General features: G+C 41.1%; 3 protein-coding genes across 4 annotated transcripts; 2 read left to right on the forward strand and 1 right to left on the reverse strand.

Annotated features, from left to right (window-relative positions):
- Positions 1-246: 246 nt before the first annotated feature.
- Positions 247-9,788, forward strand: phrf1 (PHD and ring finger domains 1). Its single transcript, XM_033967586.2, has 19 exons — positions 247-346; positions 859-979; positions 1,169-1,267; positions 1,356-1,561; positions 1,645-1,728; positions 1,810-1,943; positions 2,069-2,160; positions 2,250-2,425; positions 2,620-2,743; positions 2,822-2,943; positions 3,018-3,211; positions 3,328-3,444; positions 3,556-3,710; positions 3,797-5,564; positions 5,820-7,168; positions 7,536-7,606; positions 7,909-8,046; positions 8,130-8,261; positions 8,349-9,788. Exons 2-19 carry the CDS (start codon positions 895-897, stop codon positions 8,496-8,498), a joined length of 5,196 nt encoding a protein of 1,731 aa, XP_033823477.1. The 5' UTR covers positions 247-346; positions 859-894; the 3' UTR covers positions 8,499-9,788.
- Positions 9,789-9,929: 141 nt separating this feature from the next.
- On the reverse strand, positions 9,930-13,470 carry irf7 (interferon regulatory factor 7). 2 transcript variants are annotated; one of them, XM_033968705.2, is made up of 10 exons: positions 13,246-13,470; positions 12,886-13,039; positions 12,267-12,438; positions 12,111-12,193; positions 11,929-11,980; positions 11,745-11,840; positions 11,474-11,667; positions 10,927-11,128; positions 10,745-10,860; positions 9,930-10,476 (listed from the first exon to the last, which is right to left on the reverse strand). In XM_033968705.2, the coding sequence occupies exons 1-10, from the start codon at positions 13,251-13,253 to the stop codon at positions 10,285-10,287; spliced, it is 1,269 nt and encodes a 422-aa protein (XP_033824596.1). In that variant the 5' UTR covers positions 13,254-13,470; the 3' UTR covers positions 9,930-10,284. The 2 variants fall into 2 exon arrangements, with proteins under 2 accessions (XP_033824596.1, XP_033824597.1); XM_033968706.2 differs by lacking the exon at positions 10,745-10,860 and having other exon boundaries at positions 10,352-10,476; positions 13,246-13,469.
- Positions 13,471-17,385: 3,915 nt separating this feature from the next.
- ascl1b (achaete-scute family bHLH transcription factor 1b) lies at positions 17,386-19,306 on the forward strand. Its single transcript, XM_033968072.2, has one exon. It carries the CDS (start codon positions 17,584-17,586, stop codon positions 18,151-18,153), a length of 570 nt encoding a protein of 189 aa, XP_033823963.1. The 5' UTR covers positions 17,386-17,583; the 3' UTR covers positions 18,154-19,306.
- The last annotated feature ends 4,682 nt before the right edge of the window (positions 19,307-23,988 follow it).

The following is a 23,988-nucleotide window of genomic DNA, read 5'->3' on the forward strand; positions in this document are numbered from 1 at the left end:
GCTATGGCCTATAGGCTAAATGTAAATATAGTTTGGTCAAAACATAATAGGCTAAAAGCCTAATAAATAAAAAAATCTGTAGACTAGTCTTATTTATTAGTCAGCAGCCCTGAATAAAGTACAAAGCATGCAGAGACCCATTCAAACTGGTACATTGGTCATGTTTCAGTACTTTTCTATAATCGTAAAGATGAATGAAGTCTCATTTGTGGGACGCTGTTTCTTTAAGAGAAAATAGTGTCCATTTGTGCCTCTACCATGAGCAGCCGGTGGTGTCACTCAACTACTGTGAAGATCAACTACAGTGTATCATTCAATCCCCGCTCTTACCTCACTACTACCTAGGGTAGGTTCGGTCAAGCTCGAAATATATCAATATAGAACTAGTTTTATGTGGTTAGAGTCTGACATTTCTAGAAGGTGCCATACGGCCTGTCTACAAGTCACATTGGGTCCTGTGGCTATATTTAGCTAACACGCCAATGCTAATATTGCTAGTCCTTTTTGTTTAGTCTGCTAAGTCATTTGTCAAATTTTGGTTCCATAAAATTACATTTTGTTTAAATTCCAGCTTAAGCGGCTAACAATAAACCCTCAACACATGAAATCCGTGGTGTTTTTGACGGTTTGGCTGCTTTGTTTACACATGTAGCGTTAGCCTTGTGCAGACGCCTGCTACATGCTAACCTCATGAAACCCTTGATTTCCAAGTAAACTGTTTTGCAAGTTTTTTCTCAACGTGGCATTTTAGTTTGATCTTTTATAGTATGATTACTCATCGTTAGCGCTGTTTTTTTGCAAATAGCACCAAATTTGACCCGACATTGAGTTTTCTACCTGTTTGCCACACTTCCACAGATACATTGTAAAGACATATTTTTCTGATGATCAGCCATGGATGAAGATGACAGCCAAGATGAGCTGATCAACCGTTCTTCCAATAGCAAAGGGAAAAGAGCTGCAGCATGGGCCATCTCAGGTGTGTGCATGTCTCCTTTTTACTTACCCCACTGTTATACTATCTTTATGCTAACTATTGTAATACCTAACTTTTCTTATTGTTCACAATATGTTATAGTTTATAATTGCAAGAGATAATGGTGATTCAATTACATTGTGTCTGTAAAACAAAGTAAAGCTTACGTCCTTTCTTGGTCCAATGTATTAGATGATTCTGATGAAGCTCGTTCGGATGAGGAGGTAGAATCACAGAGTGGGGAGGAGGATGAAACCTTAGATGAGGAAGATGAAGAAGACGAGGATGAAGGTGGTGTGTTTAAAATCTGTATCCTGTTGACCTATCAGACAGTTTATATGACATGATATGTCATACATGACATTATATATCTAATTAGATGAGGACGATGAGGAGGAAGATGATGAAGTTGTGCCTAAGGAGGAAGGGGCATGTGCAGGGACATCAGCGGATGCAGAAGGGAGCTCAGATGAGGAGGCTGAGAAATGTCCCATCTGCCTCCATTCATTTAACAGACAACCTGTGGCCACACCAGAGAACTGTGAGCACTACTTCTGCCTTGACTGCATCCTTGAATGGTCCAAGGTGAGCTTACGTATATTGTTTAATCTTCAGACTCAAATAATTAATGACATTTTTATTATTTAATTACTGCTTATGTGTTTTAGAACGCAAACTCTTGTCCAATAGACCGGACTAACTTCAAAGTTATATATCTCAGAACATGCTTTGGAGGCAAGGTGCAAAAAGTGGTATGTTTCCTTGTACACAGACACTTAACATTAGCATCTTTTATCATGTGCAGACTTGTCTTAATTTGTGGTTAAATGCAGATCACTGTACAAAAGCCTGCAAAACAGTGTGAGCAGGACACTGTAGATGTGAACCTAGAGGAAACAAGCTGTGAAGTGTGTGGAGGAAGTGACCGGGAAGACCGCCTTTTGCTCTGTGACGGCTGTGACGCAGGGTAATATCTGCTTTAGTAGTCACCATAACCTTTGATTTATGCATGGTCCCTCAGTTAAAACATGCAGTAAAAGGTGTATGTGTATATGGAAAAAAGGAACCTCACAATGTACAATGCATTAATAGATATCACATGGAATGCCTTACACCACCACTTGATGCTGTTCCAGTTGAAGAATGGTTTTGCCCAGAATGTGAAGCCAACAACCACCAATCAAGTTAGTTGTAAACCATTCTAGTCTAAGTGCTAAGTTAATACTGTATATATGTTTTATATAATGCATTATATGTGTCTTTTTGATTTAAGGGGTTTCAGCTACAGAAACAAGTGACACAGACAGCCTTCCTTCCACTGCACGCCATGGCTCTCGCCGCTCTCGCTCCCAAGTGGGCCAGACCCGAGCTATCGCCCGCACCCAGCACAGTGAGAGAGTCCGGGCCAATGTTAATCGCCATCGGATCACCCAGGCACGCACTCAGGAGGTTTGGCATGAAGCGTGATGCTTCAGTTTTGGCTTTCTAACATATATAAACAGTGCGCATGGCTGTGTGTTAAAAGATGTTGAATCTATGTTGTGTTTTTTGTAACTTACAAACCAAAACAAAGCATGCAGGTTTATTTACTGAAGTTGAGCTGGGCTCAACATACTGTCAAGTAACAAAGTTTTTCCCTATAGTTGGCTCCTACATATCTGATCCGATCCACTTGGCTGGATGAAACTATAAATGCTGTGGTGGCAGGTCTAAACACTGCAGTGTATGTACGAGATTTAACCTCACGACCTTCATCAACCCGTCGCCGTACGTAGTGACTAAAACGCATTTAAATAAAATGGATAAAATGTTACAAATTATTCTTTTTCTGTATGGCTTCTTCAGGTAAAAGCAGGAAAGTAAATGGCAGAAAAACCTCCTCAAAAAGTAAAAAGGGCAAAGCATCCAGTATGGGGGGCAAGAGACGAAAACGGAGAGTGAAAAGGAGAAAATCCAGGAAGAATCTGGTGCGTGTATTATACCTCAGCAGCATCAGTTGTGATTATTATATTTTTTGCTGATTCTTATTGCTGTTTATAAGGTGATGAAAAAGACGCCCACCCCTCGGAGTCGTATTGCTAACAGTCTTGGCATTGTGAAGGAAAGGAAGAGCTCATCCCTTCCAACTGTTTACAGACCATCTGAGAGCACTCTGAGCAGCATGAGGGCAGACATTGGCGCAGCATCTCTGTCCATCTATGGGGATCCATTTGACCTTGACCCTTTTACTGACCGGTATGACCTTAACTCGAATATCATGACTCACACAATCCTAATTCTAACACGTTTATTTGAATGATGCACCAAATGTACTGTAAGAGTAATTCCTTAAACTCCATGTGATATGTTAGTGAGGATGAGGAAGAGCAGACCAACGACTCTGCTCTGTTCGAAGCCAAGAGACGAGGGATCTCACGCTCTGCCTTCCGCTCTCATCAGCCAGTGGCACGGCCAGTTAGTCTCTCCAGGTAACATGCATATACATCAATATTTATTTTCAGTGTTGTGCTACTTGTGATCACATATTGTTTATTAGAATCATCTTTAAACCTTTTGTCATATTAACTGTGTTACACCAGAAGGCCTGTGAGCATCCCACAAACGAGCAGTGTTGTTGAAGCAGCTCCTGTACCTGATCTGTTGGGGAGCATACTCTCTGGCCAAAGCATGCTTTTAATGGACAGTTCCGATGTGGTCATAAATCGTGATGGTTCACTTAAAGCTTCAAAACCAAGTAAGTGCATGGAGCCAGCTTGAAGTAGATTTCAGTAATATCCACAATGGTACTTGATAATAATTAAGGCTTTGTTTTTACTTCAGTGAGTTTGACAAACACTATAAGGCCAGGCAGCAGCAGAAGCAGTAGCTCTGGAGATGGTGGCTCACAGACCACAGACATGGACAGACTGGGATCTTCTGAAAGCCCCATAAATACACATTTTTCTCAGAGCTCTTCTACTTTATCTCCACCTCTAGGCTCTCCACTAACCCCTACTGAAATGTCTTATCCCCATGTCCCACCAAGAAGTAGTGCTTTTTCACATGAGGTGAACAGGTCAAATCAGAGGTTGGGCCACTCGATAACAAATGGAGTAAGAGAATGTAGAGACAGTAGTTCTTCAGAAAGCAAAGTTGTCTCCCAGGCTCATTCACTTAAGGCACCTACAAAACCTATGTGGTTGGATGTGTCCGTGCTCCCCAGAATACCAAAAATCAAAAGGGAGGGCAGTGTCAGTGCTTCTGTGAAAACTGATGGTAATACAAGTAGAATGAATGGAAGTTCAAACGGGAGCAGCTATGGCATACCTGAGACTGGCATAAACAGACTGGCTGGGGACAAAGAGCGGCATCATTCTGTGGATCAGCAGCATGGCAGGACAGATGGTCCGAGGAGCAGACCTGATGGAGCAGGTTCTTCCTCAGGCTTCTCCAGCTCTTTCTCCTCTTCCTCACCTGCCTCACACACCAACCATCAGAGATTCTCTTCAGGAGGTTCATCGTCATCATCCTCTTCTGTAAGTTTCCGCATTAGCTCCAGTGGCAATTCGTGGCATTCTAGACGATTAAATATTGCGTCACTAACTCCAAGTGGATCTAGCCTACAAGAACATTGTTCAAAAAAAGATGAAGAAGAAAAAAAGAGACAATTACGACGGGATAAGCAGAAGCTGCTTGCATCACGTTCCAAAGACAGTAATAATATTTATGATCCTTTTAATCCCACTGAATCAGATTCAGGCAGCTCAGATGGCGAAAGTGAGGGTGTACATACAGAGTGTAGCTCTCGACTTAAACCAGAGCCAGCCAATTTAAAAAAGAAAGTTGTGTCACGAAGTAGGTGGGATCTAAAACAAGGAAAAGATGAAACACAGCGTCCACATTCACAAGCTAAACCAGCTCCCACAACTGCTCAGGAATCATGCACAGAGCAACTAAAGGGCACTGAAGACAATGTCACATTTAAAAAAGGCTCTATATTCTCTCATATTGAGATGCCGACTCCATCTGACACTACTATAAAGAAAGAACCAGAGTCTGATACAGATACTGTAAAACGTGTCTTTGAATCAGAAACGGATGATGACACTCAACCAGTGGAGCAAAAATTAAGTATTATCAAAACTGAGGAGACTGACATAGAAGGTCCAACCCCTGAACCCCCTACTGAGCTTTGTGATGACAGAGCCTCAGCTACATCCAACTCCAGTCCTGTTAAAAAATCAGAAAAGATGGAAATTAAGGACGATTCACACAACAAGAACCAAACAAAAGAATCAGTCAGTGACAAAAGCACCTCCAAGAAAAAAGAACCCTCTAAAGATCAGCGGGCGCGGTCCAGCAGCCCAGACCGGGCAAAGAAACAAGCTAGCCCTGAACACGACCGGAGACATGTCCTCACTGAGGCCAAACACGAAGGAGGTGAAAGGGAAAAAGACAAAGACAAAGCAAAATCTTCCAGGCGCTCTCGGTCAAAGGAGAGAAGAAGAACACACAGAACCTCTGAAAGCTCCTCCTCCAAATCCCCAGACAAGGCCTCCAAAAAGAGAAGACGCTCACGATCACGCTCCAAAGACAAGAGGAGATCCAGGTACGGCTCAGCTAGAGCTATGGGTTTAGATCTTCACACAGATTGTTGGCTTATTTTGTTGTTACTACTGATCAGTGTTGCAAAAATTTCCTCTGAAAATGCAAATGCTATGTTATAATAAATCAAATGGTGAAGAATTGTCGAAATATATTCATTATTATTGCATTTAGCATTTCCTTCATTACATTACATTCAGGGAGTAAAACTAAAAGCACATTATGGGGAATATTTATTAAAAGTGTCTTTCTTCTGTAGGTCATATTCTACCTCCAGCAGCCGGGAGCGATCAAAGACAAAGAAATATAAAAGGCGAAGCAAAGAAAGAAATGAGGATAAAGATGTGAAAAGACGCTCTTCAAAAGATAAGAGGCGTGACCGATCTCGCTCCAAGTCTCGCTCCAAATCTCGCTCTAGATCCAGGTCAAGAGAGAGGAGACGCGCTCGCTCCAAGTCCCGATCTAGAAGTCGATCGCGGTCCAGAGACAGGAGGAAGAATGAGTCTCGCCATCACTCATCCAGAGACAAGGTGGACTCCCGTTCAAAAGATAAGAAAAGGCACAGGTCCCGGTCCAGTTCCAGAGAGAGAAAGAAGACCAGAGAAGACCTGCCTACAGTCAAACAAAAAACAGCTGATACCAGTAGATCAACTGATAAGGACAAAAAGCCATTAAAAGACAAGAGAAAAGATGAAACTTCCACAGCCAAATCAGAAAAATCTGGAAAATCTGAAAAAGCCGAAAAAGCTGAAAAAAATGAAAGGAGAAAAGATGAAACTTCCACAGCCAAATCGGAAAAATCTGGAAAATCTGAAAAAGCCGAAAATGCTGAAAAAGCAGAAAAGAGAAAAGATGAAACTTCCACAGCCAAATCAGAAAAATCTGGAAAATCTGAAAAAGCCGAAAACACAGAAAAAGCCGAAAATGCCGAAAAAGCATCTAGAACGAACAAACCAGGCTCTTCATCCTCTATTTCTTGTTCTGTGGTTAAGAAAGACGCAACAGAGATGAAAGTAGAAGAGAATCCCCTTGAAGCTGTTGACAAAAAGGATAAAATAAAAAAAGAAATCAAAAAGGAAAAATGTGCAGTGCTTGATATGTTTGAAGGTAGTCCAACCAGCAGCATTATTAAACAGGAGCATGTTGACACCCCTGTTTCAGCAGGTGAAGATAAAAATGGGGAAGACATGCATAGTATTAAGATTGAAGAGTGCCAGTCGGATAAACCAGAAGCAAAATCCCCTGAGGAGAAGCCCATTGTTTTAGATTTTAGCATTGATGATGACATACATGCTACTACTGTGTCCACTCCTCCACAGGACCCACCAGATCAAAGTACTGAGGGTCCATTCCTTTCTATAAAGCAAGAAGCAGTTCACGCATCCTCCGACTCTGATGATGACTTTAATGTGGACATAATGTTAGACAACCTGGACCTGGTCAAATCCAAGTGTGAAGAGTCAACTGAAGCTACTGTCAAACAGGAAAAAGATGAGAAGAGCGAGGGAGAGCCAGCTGCTGCAGCGGGCAAGGCCAAAGCACAAGTGAAAAGAGTCACATGGAACATAGAGGAGCCTGTGAGGCCTCAGCCTGACAAGTCAGCAAGCAGTGAGTCCATATTTTGGAGGTTTAAAACATTCACATTTATTATACATCAAAAATGGTTAATGTGTTAATCTTGAAACATTTAGTTCATTGTAGAAGAAATACTTTTCAATTCAGATACATCACCTTGACCCAAGGACATACAACATAAGACTGGCTGTTAATCACTGGTAATATAAGATTTACCACAGAGGTTATTAATGTAATAAATGAAATAACTATTTTACTTGTTGACATTTGGAAGTTCAAAATGTATCATTATATGATAACATTTTACTGTAACAAATGCAATGTATATGCATTTGTAAGGTATATCTGTCTCTCTTAATATAGTCTTAATATAATGTAATCCTTTGTTTTCTGTGTTCAGAGGTGGCTTTGTACAAGCTAAAACTCAAGCAGGAGGGAATTCGCAGACCTTCAGCATCCACGTCCTCTCAGGTAAAGGCTTGTAATATCATGTGTGGCCAGAAGATGGCAGTGTTTACTTAGAGAAGACTATTTAAAACAATGTCACGTGGGGAACACGAAACTTATACCGAGGTCATTTCTCAGTAAATGAAATCTAACCTCAAGTAGCAACAGTGCCAATGGAGAAAATGCCTTGCAATAAATAGATCTGTGTACTTGCTATAGTGGCGAATACGAAATGCACAAAGAGAATTACCAGCATTTTAGTTGTGCAGCATTTATAATATATGTATTATATTGTACACAGAGCATTCTCCCCATTTCTTTGACAGGACCTAACCGGAACTAGTGTAGGTGATGCAACGAAGAGTGCAGACCCAGAAAGGTCCTCAGGATCTGACAGTTCACAGGGACCTTCTGCCTCAGCACAGGGGCAGGGCGACGATGGGGATATACTCAAGAAAGACAAGGTAAACAAGATTCAGACACAGCAGCTCATTATAATAGTGTAGTATAAAGAATAGATAACTTAACACTTAAATTTAAATACTAGACCTACTTAAAGAAGCTTCACATGCAAGAGAGAGCTATTGAGGAGGTGAAGCTGGCCATCAAGCCTTTTTACCAGAAAAGAGACATTAACAAGGACGAGTACAAAGAGATTCTACGTAAAGCTGTGCAGAAGGTGAGTGATTTCTTTCACAAAGTCTGATTAAGAGGGTTTTTGACAGCATCCCCAATGAGTTGTGTTTTGTCTATTTATGCCCATCAGGTATGTCACAGTAAGAGTGGAGAGATCAACCCGGTGAAGGTGGGCAATCTAGTTAAAGCTTATGTGGACAAATACAAACATGCTAGAAAATACAAGAAAGGAGATGAACCAGGTAAATCACAGGAACTTATACGAACTGACAGCCCATGATGATAAGAAACTGTCCATTTGGCAAAATTGGACAGGTCACATTGGATTATTTGGGGACATAGTTTGAACAAATAAAGTGTCTTTAGAGATTTGATGCTGGGATTGTTGCTGCCAAGAGCTGGAGCATTGCAGCTAAATTTCTAGTGTCTTAAAGAGGCACGTTTTTACTGATGTATTCATTATGTTTGAAAGAGGACATTGGAGGCTCTGGTGTTCTGTGTTGTTTTGTGGAAGGGGGAGGGTATTTATCAGAGGAAAAGTTTGTGTAGAAAATAAAACCTGTCTAATTGTCAATAATAAGAGGAAACATTAAGGAACTAAAGTAATATGCAACTTTTGTAGAAAATGGATCATCATCAGGAAATACAGTTTTAGACTTGTTTGTAAATACTATAGATTTGATTAATTATGTTCCATTGTCACTCGACTACAGCAAATGACAGTAAGTACTGGTAGGTTTGACTAACTCACAGATATGTTTTCTGTTGCTCGCTTGTCTTCCTCATTTGCCAAACATCTGTCTATTGGGAGAAGACTAACTCCTCCCTTTATTCATACAAGACTGACACCCACTATCACATTCTTTCCAAGAGTGGCTTTTTGTACGAGGTTGCCGTCATAGATTTTTTTTCTTTTTGCCGTACAATTATAAATCGAAACAGAAATCTACACAAAATGGGTAACATTTCAATTTTATAAACGACAATGATCGTTAAATGCTACTTTTCAAATTGTGGTTCTGAGATTCTGTGTATTTTTATTTGATAAATATTTCAAATGTGGTTTATAAGGAATCACTATTCCTCATATGACCCAAATATGCATTAATTTTGCATTCAACTGAACCGTTTACTTTCTAACCCTGGGTACAAATGGTTGGTCACAGGAGCTAAAGTTTATCCTGTGGCTTCAGTGTCTAAATGTTTTATTTACATAAAATGGTGAATCTGATTTTAAAATGTGTATGCCATGAAAGGCTGTGATAAAATGACTCATTCCTACATTTGGGATCATTTCATATCAAATGCAGTAGACAAGTCTCCTGGTCTCATGTGCACTTCACAGCCTTGTTCTGACATAACTGTGGATCTTTTTTGTTTATTATTTGTAAATATTGTGACATAATGGCCAGGTGAGTGATGAGCGCTTGATTTATGCATTGTAAAGTTTTATTAGAGCGAAAGCAAAACATTGGTTTAAATTATCTATTAAAAGGCACTCCTGTTAGTCAGAATGTATTTACTTTTTTCAATTTGTTTTTGTTGTGTTTTGTAGAAGTGTTAACAATAAAAAAAAACTACATAGACATAGGTGTTGGTTGCATAATATTCACCATAACACTACAATCATGCATGAGAGTTCAATGCACGTTATATAATTTATGCAAACAGCTTTTCCTTCTCATTGTAAAACAGTGACGTGAATGTATTTCAGTATTTTATTCAGCAGCCCAAAGACATGTTACAAACATAGAAAATACATATAAAAAACATAACTATTACAGACGCAGATTCATTTCATTACATGGAAAATACACATGAAAAACAAGTAACTATTACAGATTCATTCACATTTGATCTACTGTTCATACTTAAGTAAGCTCGCTAAAACATTTACTATAGCAGCCCCCGTACGGGAGCAGCTAAATAAAGATTCCCATCTGATGCCTTTCAAAAATCATAGTACATATAATGAAGTCTTTATATACATTGTAGTGCAAAAAGATTTTATGAGAACAGTTGTCAAAGCCCCTTTAAATACTAATGTGTTATGCATGGAATATAAGCTAATATTGTGATTGTGAGGTCATAAGAGGTGTGAGGTCTGGCTCCTCCGCTGTAGGTAGACCAATGTATGTGTTGATGAGCTCCATTAGACTGTTGTATGACGTCTGCAGGCTGATGTTAGAGCTGTGAAGAGATGACGCTCCTTTCAGTTGTGCCTGCTCATGGAAATACCTGCAGGCGAGTGGGACCACCTGTGACACGAGAGCATGGAGATACAATATGAGGGACTGGCAAATTAACTATATTATTTAAAAGTTACACTAAATAACGTCTGCTAGGGACTATGTAACCTAACTCCAAGGAGAGGTTACTGCTTTGACTTTGCACAGTAGCAAACTTCAAGCAGACTTTACATATCTAACACTAAATTGGCCAGTTTGTGTCATCATATGTGTGCGGATATATGGTGAACCCTCAAGTGAAGCTGCATAGGGCCCCTTTTAACGAAAAATGCAGTACCTTTACAACAATAAGCTTCCTGTCCAGAGGTTTGCCATCTGGAAATTTTTCCCCAAAACACATGTAGATGGTATATTCCGGTGAGCGCCCGCTGTTATCCTCGAAGTTTTTCAGCTCTAAGGAACGTGGAATTAATTTACACTTTAATGGTAACCTATACATAACATTTAGTTTACTGTTACCGTTTAGATAGTTTCCGAAGCTAAGTAGTTGCGTCATGGTGTTCAGGGGCAGTTTCTGGGGATTCGGGTGAGCCACAGTCTGATCGCTGGTGCTTGCGAACACATGGCACCGGTCATGTCTGTAGGCGTAGATCCCATCCTCTTGCACTTTGAGCGTTAGGCCTCTCTGGATGCTGTCCAAGATGCGATTGGTGTAGTGAATCTAAACGAAGCAAATTCTGAATTATCTGACTAATGACTCTAGGGACGTCACAATGTTTCAAATCAAAATAAATGAACTGTTATCCACGATTATTAACAGTAGAAACCATTCCTGTATACAACTAGTTTTATGAAATCAAACTTTCTGAATGACAAAGTAAAATAATTCAACTTTTCTCACTTAGATTTAATTGAAATGACTTAATTTTGTTACTAAAATCATCAACCCTATGATTTATTTGTTTTTACCCATAATACTGTGACCTGAATAAACACAATTATGGATTAACTGATTCAACTTGACCCCCCGTAACGATATTAACGTGGTAGATTGAGTTGAGCGTACCTGTTTGTGGTCTGTGAGGCCGTCTGTAGAGGGGAAGCAGAGAGCATGGACACTGGGCTCCTGAGTCTCTTGTGGATAATGCAGCTGTAGATGTTGACAAGTCACAATGGTCTTTAGCATTTCTCTTTTCCTGTAGAATATGGAGATCTCGAGGTCGTTTATGGTAGGGACCTGTGGTGGATGAGTAGGAGGTGCTGGAAAAAACAAAACGTAGTGATTTTTATGTTTGACCTGTGTTGACGAATGAAATAATTTTTTAACAATAACTTACGCTCATAGTAAATATTTGGCTCTGGTATAATTTCGATGTTATTTGCAGGAGCCAAGACACCAGGATAGTTTGGGACAGCAGCGGGATTTGACTGTTCTAATAATACGACAACAATATAAGTTTTAATACTCTTCGCTCAATAAACCCACAGTGAACTAGCAACACTTTAAAGTTTCCACAGTACCAGTCATGTTGCTGCTGATGTCCAGTTCATTAAATGTGTTCAGTAAATTGAGCTGTTGAAAAAGCATAGATCACTTCAATGAATGTTTTTTGCACACGCATTAAAAATATGAAATAATGAGGAATTCCCTGAATGCCCCATCACAATGCTTTTGTGAAAGAAGTGAAAGTGTGAGAACATACGTCACATCCTGAGGGGAAGTACTCTGTGGGGGAGGAGTAGATGTCTGGATCGTAGTCCTCCTGTGAGCTCTGCATTTGAAGACCTTAATCCATGGACAACACTTAAGTATCATTCAGTGCATAGGTCTCAGGACATTTTTGGCTCATGTTACTTACTTTCAGGGATAATTATCTCGTAAATCTTGTGGGGGTCATCTGTGTTCTTAGAATTGTCGGCGATTAACTTGAAGCGCTCATGGAGGTTGTTGAGAGCACAACGAAAGTTGGTTTTCCACCGTGCCTTGTCTTTAGGGAAATCACTGATTTTACCACTGGCCACTGCCCAAGCCTGTTGTAAACACAAGTAACACCCATTATAGTAATGTATTATTCACCCTTCACACTCTGGAGTAGCTGAGAAACAGTGACATTGTGCACATGGGCAAGACAATTCCCTCACTTTGTCTATATACTGTATAAACATGTATGGCTGATTATGCCAATTGCAGTTATGCCAGTTCATCCCAGGGCAGCTGTGGCTCCAGAAGCAGCTGAACATCACCCGGCGTGGAGTGAATGAATAATACAAAGCGTCTTGAGTGTCCAAATGTTATTGATTCAATAAAGCTGATAGTGTTTAGCTCTCCAACCACCTAACTCTCGTATTCAGACATGGGGAGGCGGATCAAGTTATTCTCAAGAACATATCATCAGAATAAAAGCACAGAGCAAGTTCTGAACTGCCTTTCACTCATCTTTATCACTGATCTTTAATGTCAACAGTTCAAGCCACTACCTTGAATATTTTGCCGTCCTCATCGTTGCAGTCCTTCCTGGAGTTGTGTTTCCACGGCACTCTGAACCTGTTGGGCCCTACATAGCGGAGTCCAGAGTACTGTCCCGTCTCCACCTGCTTTATGAGCCAGCTGGCGAACTGAGGCTTCGGGTGACTGAGAATCAAGCAGGAAACAAACAGAGCAATGGCAGACGTAAACTACAGGAACAGCTCATGGAGAAACTATTTTGTGCCGTAATGGCAACTAAACAATCGTATCTTTTCATTCCAGATATAAACGACAGGACAGGACATCTGCTCACATCCTAAATCACTCCAGCCCCAGTCCTTTTCTTTCAAACAACACAACATTCCTCCTACCTTTGCATGTTTTAGTGCGTCCTGTGCACGCAACAAACTTCTCCAGCCTCCGATTGTCTTATTTAAAGGGTTGTCTCTGGCGCAGCCCTCCTGACGCTGTTGTGCGCGTCTGGACAGCTGTGATTCGCTAAAAAGAAGCGCATCACTTCCTCAAATCAGCGTGCACGCCTCCTCCTTAGCCTCCACCCGCCTCCACCCGTGCGCGCTGCTCCAGAGAGGCCGTACCAACGCGCAGTTTCGGCTGAATTGAACAAACTGAAAATTGAAACTGAAAGTGTGTAGTCAAAGAATTGCATCACTAGCTCCTTGTCATTTCATCACTGCGTTGAAAAAGTTATGGCCAAACCCAGATTTACGCACCTGCTGTAATAACACCGGCGTGGGCACTAAAGATAAACAATGAGAGTTTAACGACTTGATCTTTGCTCTCATCCTTCCCACAGTGGTCAGGTAAACAGGTTTACTCCATAATTATTCTATTTATAGGCTGTTTATTACACAGATACTAGGCAAATATTAAACATCTTTACTCCAAGTCACCAAAGCTTTGTCAAACAGAATCCTACAGGTGTTACAAGACATAATAAAAATAGCAGGTCTGAGAGCAAACAGGGGAAATCCTTGCATCAAAGATTTAGTTTATATCACTGTGTTTCCCCTCCTTCATCTCAAACCACATTGCATAAGCCCAGTTGGGTGTTTGTGAGGTGATGTCATACAAAACACACTACTGTACTAGACTATTACTACTATGTTTTGAATCCTATTATTGGATTAAAATAAAATAAATCACTGTCTCAAATCAAAATGGGTGTGTGATTTTATGACTTATTTGTTATCAAGTGCCGTGACTCATTCTATGTACGCATGAAAGCCTGTGTAGGACTATTATTTATTTTGGGCTTAAGGTCACTAACATTTTAAAAGCTCCTGTATCGTGTCAGTGCACCGGGCTGCAGGGTCATCATTGATGTATTTAGGGGATACATGAGAAGTAGCTGACATAAATTGGTGGCTTGGACAGGGAAATGATACAAGCTTTGCTAAAGCACTTCTCTTTTCAGGCCTAATGGAAGTAGCTCTGTCCAGTTGAAAGTGTTGTATCTCCACAGGGGAGGGCTAGAGGTATTTCACCATTCACTTTCATTCATGCACTACCAGCTACCAGTCATTCAATGTTTTTATTTAATTTTATTTGTTATTATTTTTTATGTATTATTTTCTTAATTTAATTTAATTTTATATTTTATTGTGTATTTTATTTTATTTATTTTAAATTTTATTTATTTATATATTATTTTTTATTATTTATTTTTTATTATTTTATTTTATTTTAATGTAATTGTTTTTATTTTTTACTACTTTCTACATTGTATATACTGTACACACAAAGATATCAAATGTATGAAGTAACATATATGGAATTATATGTCAAAGAAAATAACTACAACGCTATAACATTTTTTTATATTATTATGTTCAAATCCTCAAACTAACTACTTGTTGCTTTGTCAAAAATATTTAGTACAGTTATTTTACTTTTTAACTTTTATATAATTCCATGTATCTTGGTTCATATATTTGATGTCTTCAGTGTGCATCTAAAATAGAAAATAGTAAACGTAAAAAAAAATTTAAAAAAAAATCGTGAATGAGATGGTGTGTCCAAACCTTTGACTCATAGTGCACATTCAGCAAGTACAGACATGGAAAAAAATATCTATTTATTGAATCAAAGTTTCGACACAGTGGTAGAATAAGATGATGCATAATACCACAGGGCAGTGCATCATCATCACGTTCATCATCACGTTCATCATCACGTTCATCATCACGTTCAACAGGCAAGACACTTCACTGTTCTTATGTGTGATCCAGTTCCCGTTGGATATGGAGTCAGTTGCAATGTCACTTTGAGTCTGTAAAGCATTATTATTCCACAGAAATCTAAACATAATGAATGAATGAATTAATTATTATAATATATTGTTATTATTGTATTAGGCCTGTTTACTTAAAATGAAAGGTTTATGGTAACAATAGAGCTATTTAAATCTGCCAAATAATCTTTCTGGGAATCTGGTCAACGTGTCTATGCGGGTATAAGTATTACAATAACTCATTATGATAACAAACACACCTTTAGTGATGACTAACACACAATTCATAATTAAAAGCCCTTGGTTCAGTGTATAGTGAAGTCAAACTGTCACTCACAGACAGTGGTAAAAACAAAACTCCCAATGTTGTGCCAAAAAAAATCGAGTGGGAATGTTCATGCTTAAAGTCCCTGAAAGATTTAGGACAAGGGATAAATAAACAAAACACACACACACACACACACACAAAATATTTAAAAAACACTGAAGTGCGCCCTCTGCTGGCCATTTATAAGGTCAGACGGGGCATTGGATTAATCATTGATTTCTATTGCTAAACAGATATATAATAATAGTTTGGATTCAGCATACAACATTGGCAAAAGTCAGACATTATTTTAGATTCGACTGGACCAAAGGTAGGCTACAGCTGCAAAGAAATGGATGAAGTGCATGATTGAAGAAAAGAATGGCTGTCATAGTTTTAACAGTTGTTCACCTTTCACCCTTTACAAATGCTGTCAGACGGCTCATGTTTCACAGTTAATTCCCAGGTTTTTTGTTACAGTTGTGAAGTATTTTCTCGATGCTCAAAGTGTTTTCAGTATTGTGTGCTTCATCCTTCCATCAGTTACTTCTCCCTGTGACCTCTCCCTCTCTCTATTGATCTGTATTTTGCTTTTTCTTCCCCAACTCTCTTCTTCTTGCTTCCCTTGCATTTCCTCTCTCCCTCTTTGTCGTCTCATACTTTGTTGCCATGTGCGATGCATCACTAGTTGTTCTTTCATTGTTGATTTTCTAACTTTCTGTTGGTTAAATCAACTGCGACTGCTATTGTCATTTTGGGATTTACAAAAATAAATTGAATTGAAATTGAACAGATGAAGTGGGGAGTTTTAACACAATTACATTATGGTATATTGTGTATTTTTATTTATTTATTTTGTATTCATTTCTTATTCATTTTTAATTTTTTAATATAGATTTTTATGTATTTTTTTATTATGTATTTATTATATTTTTTATGTATTTTTATTTATGTATTTATTATTTTTATGTATTTTTGTAGTTATTTTGTTAATTATTTAGTTGTTTATTTTGTTATTTATTTATTTATTTATTTAGTTGTTTATTTTTGTTATTTATTCATTTAGTTATTTCAACCTCCACGTAAAACAATCAGAAGATGTATCTTTTTTTTTTTTTTTTTTTTGTTTTTTTTTTTTATTTTTTTAGATGTAATGACAGCTTCTCACCAGCAGAGAGCGCAAGTGTGTCATGTTTCTCGGGGCTCGCGCGGCACTGAGCGGTGAGGTCTGTTCTGTTGTGCACACGGCTTCTCCCCTGGTGACCAGTTCAGCACCACGTTCGTGTGGACAGTGACCACAGCCTCTGGCACATGACTTTACGGTCTCTGTGCTGAGAAGCTTCTTGTGGTGGTGTCCTGCACACAGGGCGAACTTGTGAAATCACCAGGTGCTTTCATATCAGAAACAGCATATTTACTTTTGAATGAATGGCGTCCCCTCCTCGGCTGGCTCTGATAGGTCGTGATTGTGCAGCAGACACGCTTACAAAGTGTCTGCAGAGTGTAGCCGGGATACAGCGCACTGTGTCCTTGGTATTTGTGAGTGTAAAGAGTTGGAGGAGCGTGATTGCTGAAGGGGGACACTGACAATTTGAAGACATGCCAGGGGTACATTGTCAAATTCAAAAGGCATTTCAAAAACCAATCCATTCACTTTTCTATTCTGTGTTTTTTCTCTTCTTTCTCTTTCTGCCTTTCCTTACGCGTCTTTCTCTTCGCTCGGTGGCAGTCCGTTTAAATCCACCAATGGCTCTGCAAGTTGGGGACATTGGAATGTAAATGAGCCCAGCGCGTGCTCCCGGCGCAGTGAAAGCTCGGGATTGTTTATTGAGCTACCGGAGCCACGCGCCTGGCCCGGGGGAGTCGGCGAGCGCAAGAATCACACAGCTGGGGCGGGGCCTCGACGCAGAGCGTGCGTCCCAAAAAGTGCAAAAGAAAAGGGGTGGGTGGGGTGTGTGCAGGGCGCGTGTTAAAAAAGAGGAGTGCTGCCAAAGTTTGGGTCAGATCAGCTCGTGGAGTAAGCAGTCAAGAGAGACTTGGACTAGAGTTAGCCACACGGTCCCCACGCGAAGGACACGAGAGCTGTGCACTGCCAGGTCTGCCTCTTCCTCTGTCCATTCACTGCACGCATCACTTGCCCCGCTGTAAGACATGGACACCAGCAGCAGCACACAGGGTGCCTTCACCTTTGGACTTACCCTGCACACGGGGGCACAAGAGCCCGCCACCGGTGCCAGCGCGGCCGGTTTCCAGAGCAAGACCAAGGTGCTGAAGAGACAGCGCTCCAGCTCCCCCGAGCTCCTGCGCTGCAAGCGGCGCCTGAGCTTCAACGGCCTGGGTTACTCCATCCCACAGCAGCAGCCGGTGGCGGTGGCCCGACGCAACGAGCGCGAGCGCAACCGGGTGAAACAGGTCAACATGGGCTTCCAGACGCTGCGCCAGCACGTCCCCAACGGCGCCGCCAACAAGAAGATGAGCAAAGTAGAGACGCTGCGCTCCGCGGTGGAGTACATCAGGGCGCTCCAGCAGCTCTTGGACGAGCATGACGCAGTATCCGCCGCTTTCCAGTGCGGGCTGCCCTCGCCCACTTTGTCTAACAGTTACTCCGCGGACCCCGAGTCACCGCATTCCACTTACTCTTCAGACGAAGGCAGCTATGAGCCGCTGAGCTCCGAGGAACAAGAACTCTTGGACTTTACCACCTGGTTTGACAGATACTGAGCGCGCGCCTGTTGGTCTTATGAAGACTGTGGCACATAGCAGTCCCTCTGCGCGGGGACAGTCTGTAGAAGTCCTCCTGGAGCAACAAACAAGCAGAGCTTGTTATTGTGGAGGGAGTAAGCGGACAGGACGACGCGAGACAGTGTTTGACAAAAAGTGCAATTACCAGAGGGCAGCAGCGGGCTCTGCAGAGACGGGGCTGGAGCTGGACGCGGAGCAGGACTGTCCACTTCAGCGTCAGTGGGACGGAGATTAAACAAAGATGATGGACTCTTAAGTGATGTACATCAAACTTGTATCATAAAGACTGTTTAACATGAGAACTTATTTTTGTACATGACACCCTGTTGTCACTGTCATTGGTGCGCGTGCTGAGAGCTGGCTGTCAGTGGCCAGTGAGTGACAGAGCAGCAATAATACAGCTACTACCTGTGACACACTGTAGTTTATAAATAGGTGGTACGGAGATACTCTTTAATGTATGCACTTGTTCTCCTTCTGCTGTAGCCTACGATGTAAACAGTCGATTTGAACAGATCTATTTTGTGTAAAACATTTTTATAAATAAAATGACTCTATTTATATTATACACAGTGGTTGTGGGTTGCTTTTTCACATCAGGGTCAGTCTGAGAGGGGGGCTGTATTAGTGACGGTAATTGAGCAAACTGTGCGTTTCTATTCAGAGCCCCTGGATGACCTTTTCCTGAGTTGCTTGGGCGCGCGGGGGAAATTACGCAGCTGGGTTGAGCGCTCAATAACCTTTGGAGACGCACAGCTTCTCCAGCGCTTTGTGCGCATTGGGGACGGGGAGATTAATATTACGTTTCATGCGTTGCATTGTTTCTTACTCTGCTTTTACCCAAAAGCCCTAGAGGGAGAAGGGGGAGGAAGGGGTGCAATTCACCAACTCTCAAAGGCTATAGACACTTTGAAATACGGCCCGGGGAAAGTCGGGCGCACAATGGCACAGGGTCAAAATTCGTATTGGCGGATTGTGATCAATCTAAATAAAAAGTTTACTTGTTGGCTGCTTGTATCCCTGGCTGTGTTTTTCACGGCATAATCAAAAAAAGCACATCTCCTGCCGGAATGGGGAGCACAACGCCCCATTGTGAGACGCATTGTGTGCGCCTTTTCGCCTCATTATTCGAATTATGGAAGATCTATGGTAAATAAACACTGCGCACAGTCCATACAAGACAAGCACAGCACCGTAAAAAGTTAGGGAAAAGCTGGAACAGGGAGTTTTTCCACAGAGATAAACATATGCTCACTTTGAATGTACAGGATAGTAACTGCAAACTCTATGAAGAAACTTTCTATTGGAGAGATCAAAACCTGTAACGTCATCACAACACTTCTTTCGCTACAGAAAGTGTGCCACAAGTGCGCTCTTTCTTCTGCTTGTATTTGTCTCGGTGACACACACTGCTGCAGCCTGCAGGTGTGAACGAGCCACGTGCCTGTGCTCTTTGACAAAGCGTCCCGCTCTCCCATTGGCTGAAGGCTCGCGTACTTGTGAGAGCTCTATGAGCAAGTGACAATTTCAAATCTGTGATAAATGGCATTAATTATGGCTCGCTTTATATTCGCCTGCGTCACAGGGATCTCCAAAAAGACAAACCAATGTTGGTGGACCTGTACCCCGCTGTTCCATTATAACCAAGTCGAAATGGCCTTTCTGTGTTCTTTGGAGTCAGACAAGGGCCAGAGTCTAGGAGAAGCGTTCAGAAGATGAATACGTGCGTAAGGTTTATATGGGGATAAATTCGCCCTTGTCATTAAGTCCACGGGTCATTTTCACATCGACAAAGCCCCTGGCAGCCTTAATTACGGCTAGCCACAGCAATCGCATGCGCCTCATTACGCATGCGTCATGATGTATGGATTTGGTATGGAAATTGGAGCGCCCCTGTTACGCATGAATCAGACGTTACTAAATTGGCCATTGGGGTGAATAGAGTGGTGAGAGGTCATGTGCTGCCCTGAGCAAAACCACCAGAGTGCACTTTGGCTTCTTATTGCTGTTTTGCATCAGAAATAGGGCCACTCTCCATTCATGCTGGACTGTGATATATTTATGCGCACACTGCCAAACGTTCAACTGTCTTTCATGTTTTGACGCCACTGGCAAAATCCGTTTATCAGCCGGACTTTTTTAGAGAAGCAGTGTATTTACATCAAAACAACTCCACTGGCTTTGTGATGTTTTATTGTAGTGGAAGAGAACACAACCTTTTCAGCATCAATGAAATTATAGGTTCAGAGAATAATGCAACTGCAGCTGATATTTTATTTTGATATTGCATTGATATTGACAGAAGATTTTCAGGGTTTCTGCTTCAAAATCAAAACTTGTGATCCATGGACCCCTTCAGCAGTGCTTACTGAGGTGTTAATGATCGGAGATGGTTGTTCACATGACACTCTCAAATATAAATGTGCCTTTATAAAGCAGATTGTACAGTGGAGTTGATGGAGTTTGTATTTGAAGTGAGTATATTTTATGGCACATTATATTACTATTTCAGCTTCTGTACATGTATAGTTTGTATTCTTTCATTTACACCTGTTGTGTCTCGTTTCCCGGTGAAGTGGTTGGAGCATTTCCTGCTTTGAAAGTGCAGGTCGATGCAGGAGCGGCAGACTCTGTGAGAGGTGGGACATGTGTCGCTGATGTCCTGGGAGTCAGACTGTTACTTGGTCCAGCACATGCATTTTATTCAAAGAAAGTATATGCATATGTCTACTTCCCCTGAGAATAAACCTTTGCTCAGTGCTATAGTTTTTATTGGCAGAAATTTTCTCTCACTTTGCAGGAACATTGTTTTCGACTTAAATCTGTACCATTTTGAGTGTATTCTCTGTCATCTACTCTTTCCCCTTGGTTTCAGAGGCCTATAAAGCTCTTATTTAGTATGCAACTTTATGGAGGTAGCACGTCACCTGAATGATTCCATGGAAATAGATTTTTAGTCTCGATAGGAACATTTCAACAAGCGCTGGGGGAAGTTCTTCTCCAGGCCAAATAAGAGCCAGTTTGTGTAGATGTAAGTCCGCTTAGAGTAAGAACATAAGTTTTTCTATTTTTCAGTTAACAAAAGAACAACATGCTTTTATTTTAGTCAATTTCTTTGCTAAAATGTTGCATACTGTGGGTTTAAATCACATAAAACAAACAAAAACTAAACAGCGCAGTAGCAAATTTAATGACTTTTTTTACTATCTGTTTTTGAAAGAGCACAACAGTGGTGCACTCTACTCCCCTCTACTGGTCTCTCCACTTGCATCTAGAAAAATATGTTAAACTTTTATGCTTTCTTTTGTTTCGCCCCCTCATGGTTCTGTCACCAGCGCCCTGATCTACCTTGAATAGCTTCGTGCCTGCTGTTTTCACTGGTCGCACTGATAGGCCTCTCGCAGACGTATCAATTTAGTGACAAAACGCTCCGTCACTCCTCTTTTTCTCTCTTCACCTTCTTTCCGACAAACCTTACTCCTTTTCAACTGCATATAGAACAAAAAAAAAAAAAAAAAAAGCGATGGTGCTCCGGGCAGCCCAATACTTTAAAGTCTCACCTCGGACTCGTTTCAAAAGCCCTGAACTCATGTGTGAGGAGAGTGTGCGGGATGGAGGGACGGGTGCAGAGGCGGGGGTACTCATTTGCATGGTCCATTGTGTCGTACAAGTTTGGGTGCTTTTTTTTTCTGGCCCGGGACCCTTTTGGCCATTTACTTCCACTCTGGCTGGCTGCGGCAGGGCTGTGAATAGTCTCGGCTCTGGGGGGAGACACAAAGACCCTTTTGTACGCCGGCCTCACCATATTCATCATGTAATGCCTGTAAGACAAATCTGATTGGACGTCTCTGTCACTTTGATGTGGGTCCAGGGTGCGAGTAGCCTTGAGATTGCTAACTTCACTCTCTATTGCGCTACTCCGATAGGCGGTGGAGGGGTTGGAGTTGGGCCTTTGGTAGTGGGGAGGGGAGTGCAGAGCAGGCAGGGGGTAGTCCTCATTATGTGCAAGAGCAAATTCATAATAAATTTCCCCCATTCTACAAAACCGGGTCGAGATGATTGACACTACTTTACGCCGGGCCGGACAAAAGCCCTGATTTAAGCAGAATGCTGAATGAATGGACCGAGCGTGGACTCGATTCAAACAATTTTAATCTGTGCCTGTCCTGTTATTTCTCCTCCTCTTTCTCCCTCTCTCTCTCTCACACACTTAGACCCTCACTTTTTTTTTTCCAAATACGACTCTACTGCCTCTTTTGTGCGTGTCTTTCTCATTTTACAGGGTAATTCAACTCCAACGGATGTGCTAATTGTGCTGGGTTAAACTAGATGCTGGTGGACTCCTGTGATACAGAGCTTATTTGGGCCTAATGACGGTAATGATGGTGCAGAGCTGGAGTGGACTGTGCATGGGAGAGTGGTGGAGAATTAAGGCTCCTGAGTAGTGGCCAATTTAAGGATTCAAATAGATTAGGCCGTGTGTGGCAGAGGAGGATTTTAAAACCAGAGCTGCGTAGTAAAATTGTTCTCAAAAAGGAGTACTGTTACTTTTGTGAAAACCAGTGCTCATGAACACATAGTCGGCTAGTGGCTATATCACAGTTGAAAATGTCAGGAAATTTCAAAAATATATAGTTACTAATGCTAATGTACGAGATATACAAACTTCCAAACGTTGTTGTCGATGTAAAGCTATTAAAACCAGTACACAGTTTGGAATCCGTTGACCTAGTTATACAAACGTACTGTAGCAGATACTTTTCTCATGAAGTATTCTGACTTGTGATCAGTATTGACATTCACGTGAACTAATTTAGTTTAAAAATGTGACTACATATGGTATAAAACGACTACCTTCCTCTGAAAGTATATAGGATAACATAGCGCCATGTTATAGTGAGCGCACACTCAAAAATTTCTATTACCACAGTGTATTTTATCTTTTTTCTGAAACGTAAATGCAATCAGTAGTGGCAGGGGTTGCAACTACAAAAAAAAAAAAAAAAAAAAAAATAGTCACCACCTGGATTTAACTAAGCTAATATGTTGGGGTTGCTGCAGTTGTTCAGGTCTAGGTTCAGCAACAGTCTGTGCTCAAAGAATGAGGTCAGCTGACACCTGAATATACTGAATGACCAGGTTATTCCATCAATGGATTTTTTCTTCCCTGATGTCACGGGCATATTCCAAGATGACAATGCCAGGATTCATCGGGCTCAAATTGTGACAGAGTGGTTCAGGAGCATGAGACATCATTTTCACACATGGATTGTCCACCACAGAGTCCAGACCTTAACCCCATTGAGAATCTTTGGGATGTGCTGGAGAAGCTTTGTGCAGCGTCAGACTCGACCATCATCAATGCAACATCTTGGTGAAAAATGAATGCAACACTGGATGGAAATAAATCTTGTGACATTGCAGAAGCGAATTCGAAACAATGCCACAGCAAATATGTGCCCATAATCACTCCAACAAAATATTAGAGTGTGTGACCTTTATTTTTTTGGTGGTGACTTTTTTTTTTGGCGAGGCAGTGTATAAAGGCCTTAAGAGTGAAAACTTTCAAGTATGCATGTTGCTAACCCCCAGCGACATGATAAAGGCCAGGTTTGCCAAATGCCTCGCTAACAATGGAGTTTTGTTATTAGTAGAACAATATTAAAATACAAGAAAGAACTGGAAATGTAGAGGCATGTTTTTTGGAATCTACTAGTGGTTTTAATATTTATGAGTGTTTGTCCACTGATCTGAATCTTGAAATAAACGTCATAGGTAGAGAGAGGTCAGCTCCATTGACCCCGAGGCTGGCAG

The sequence above is a fragment of the Periophthalmus magnuspinnatus genome, chromosome 6, assembly GCF_009829125.3.
Source record: "Periophthalmus magnuspinnatus isolate fPerMag1 chromosome 6, fPerMag1.2.pri, whole genome shotgun sequence".
NCBI lineage: Eukaryota > Metazoa > Chordata > Actinopteri > Gobiiformes > Gobiidae > Periophthalmus > Periophthalmus magnuspinnatus.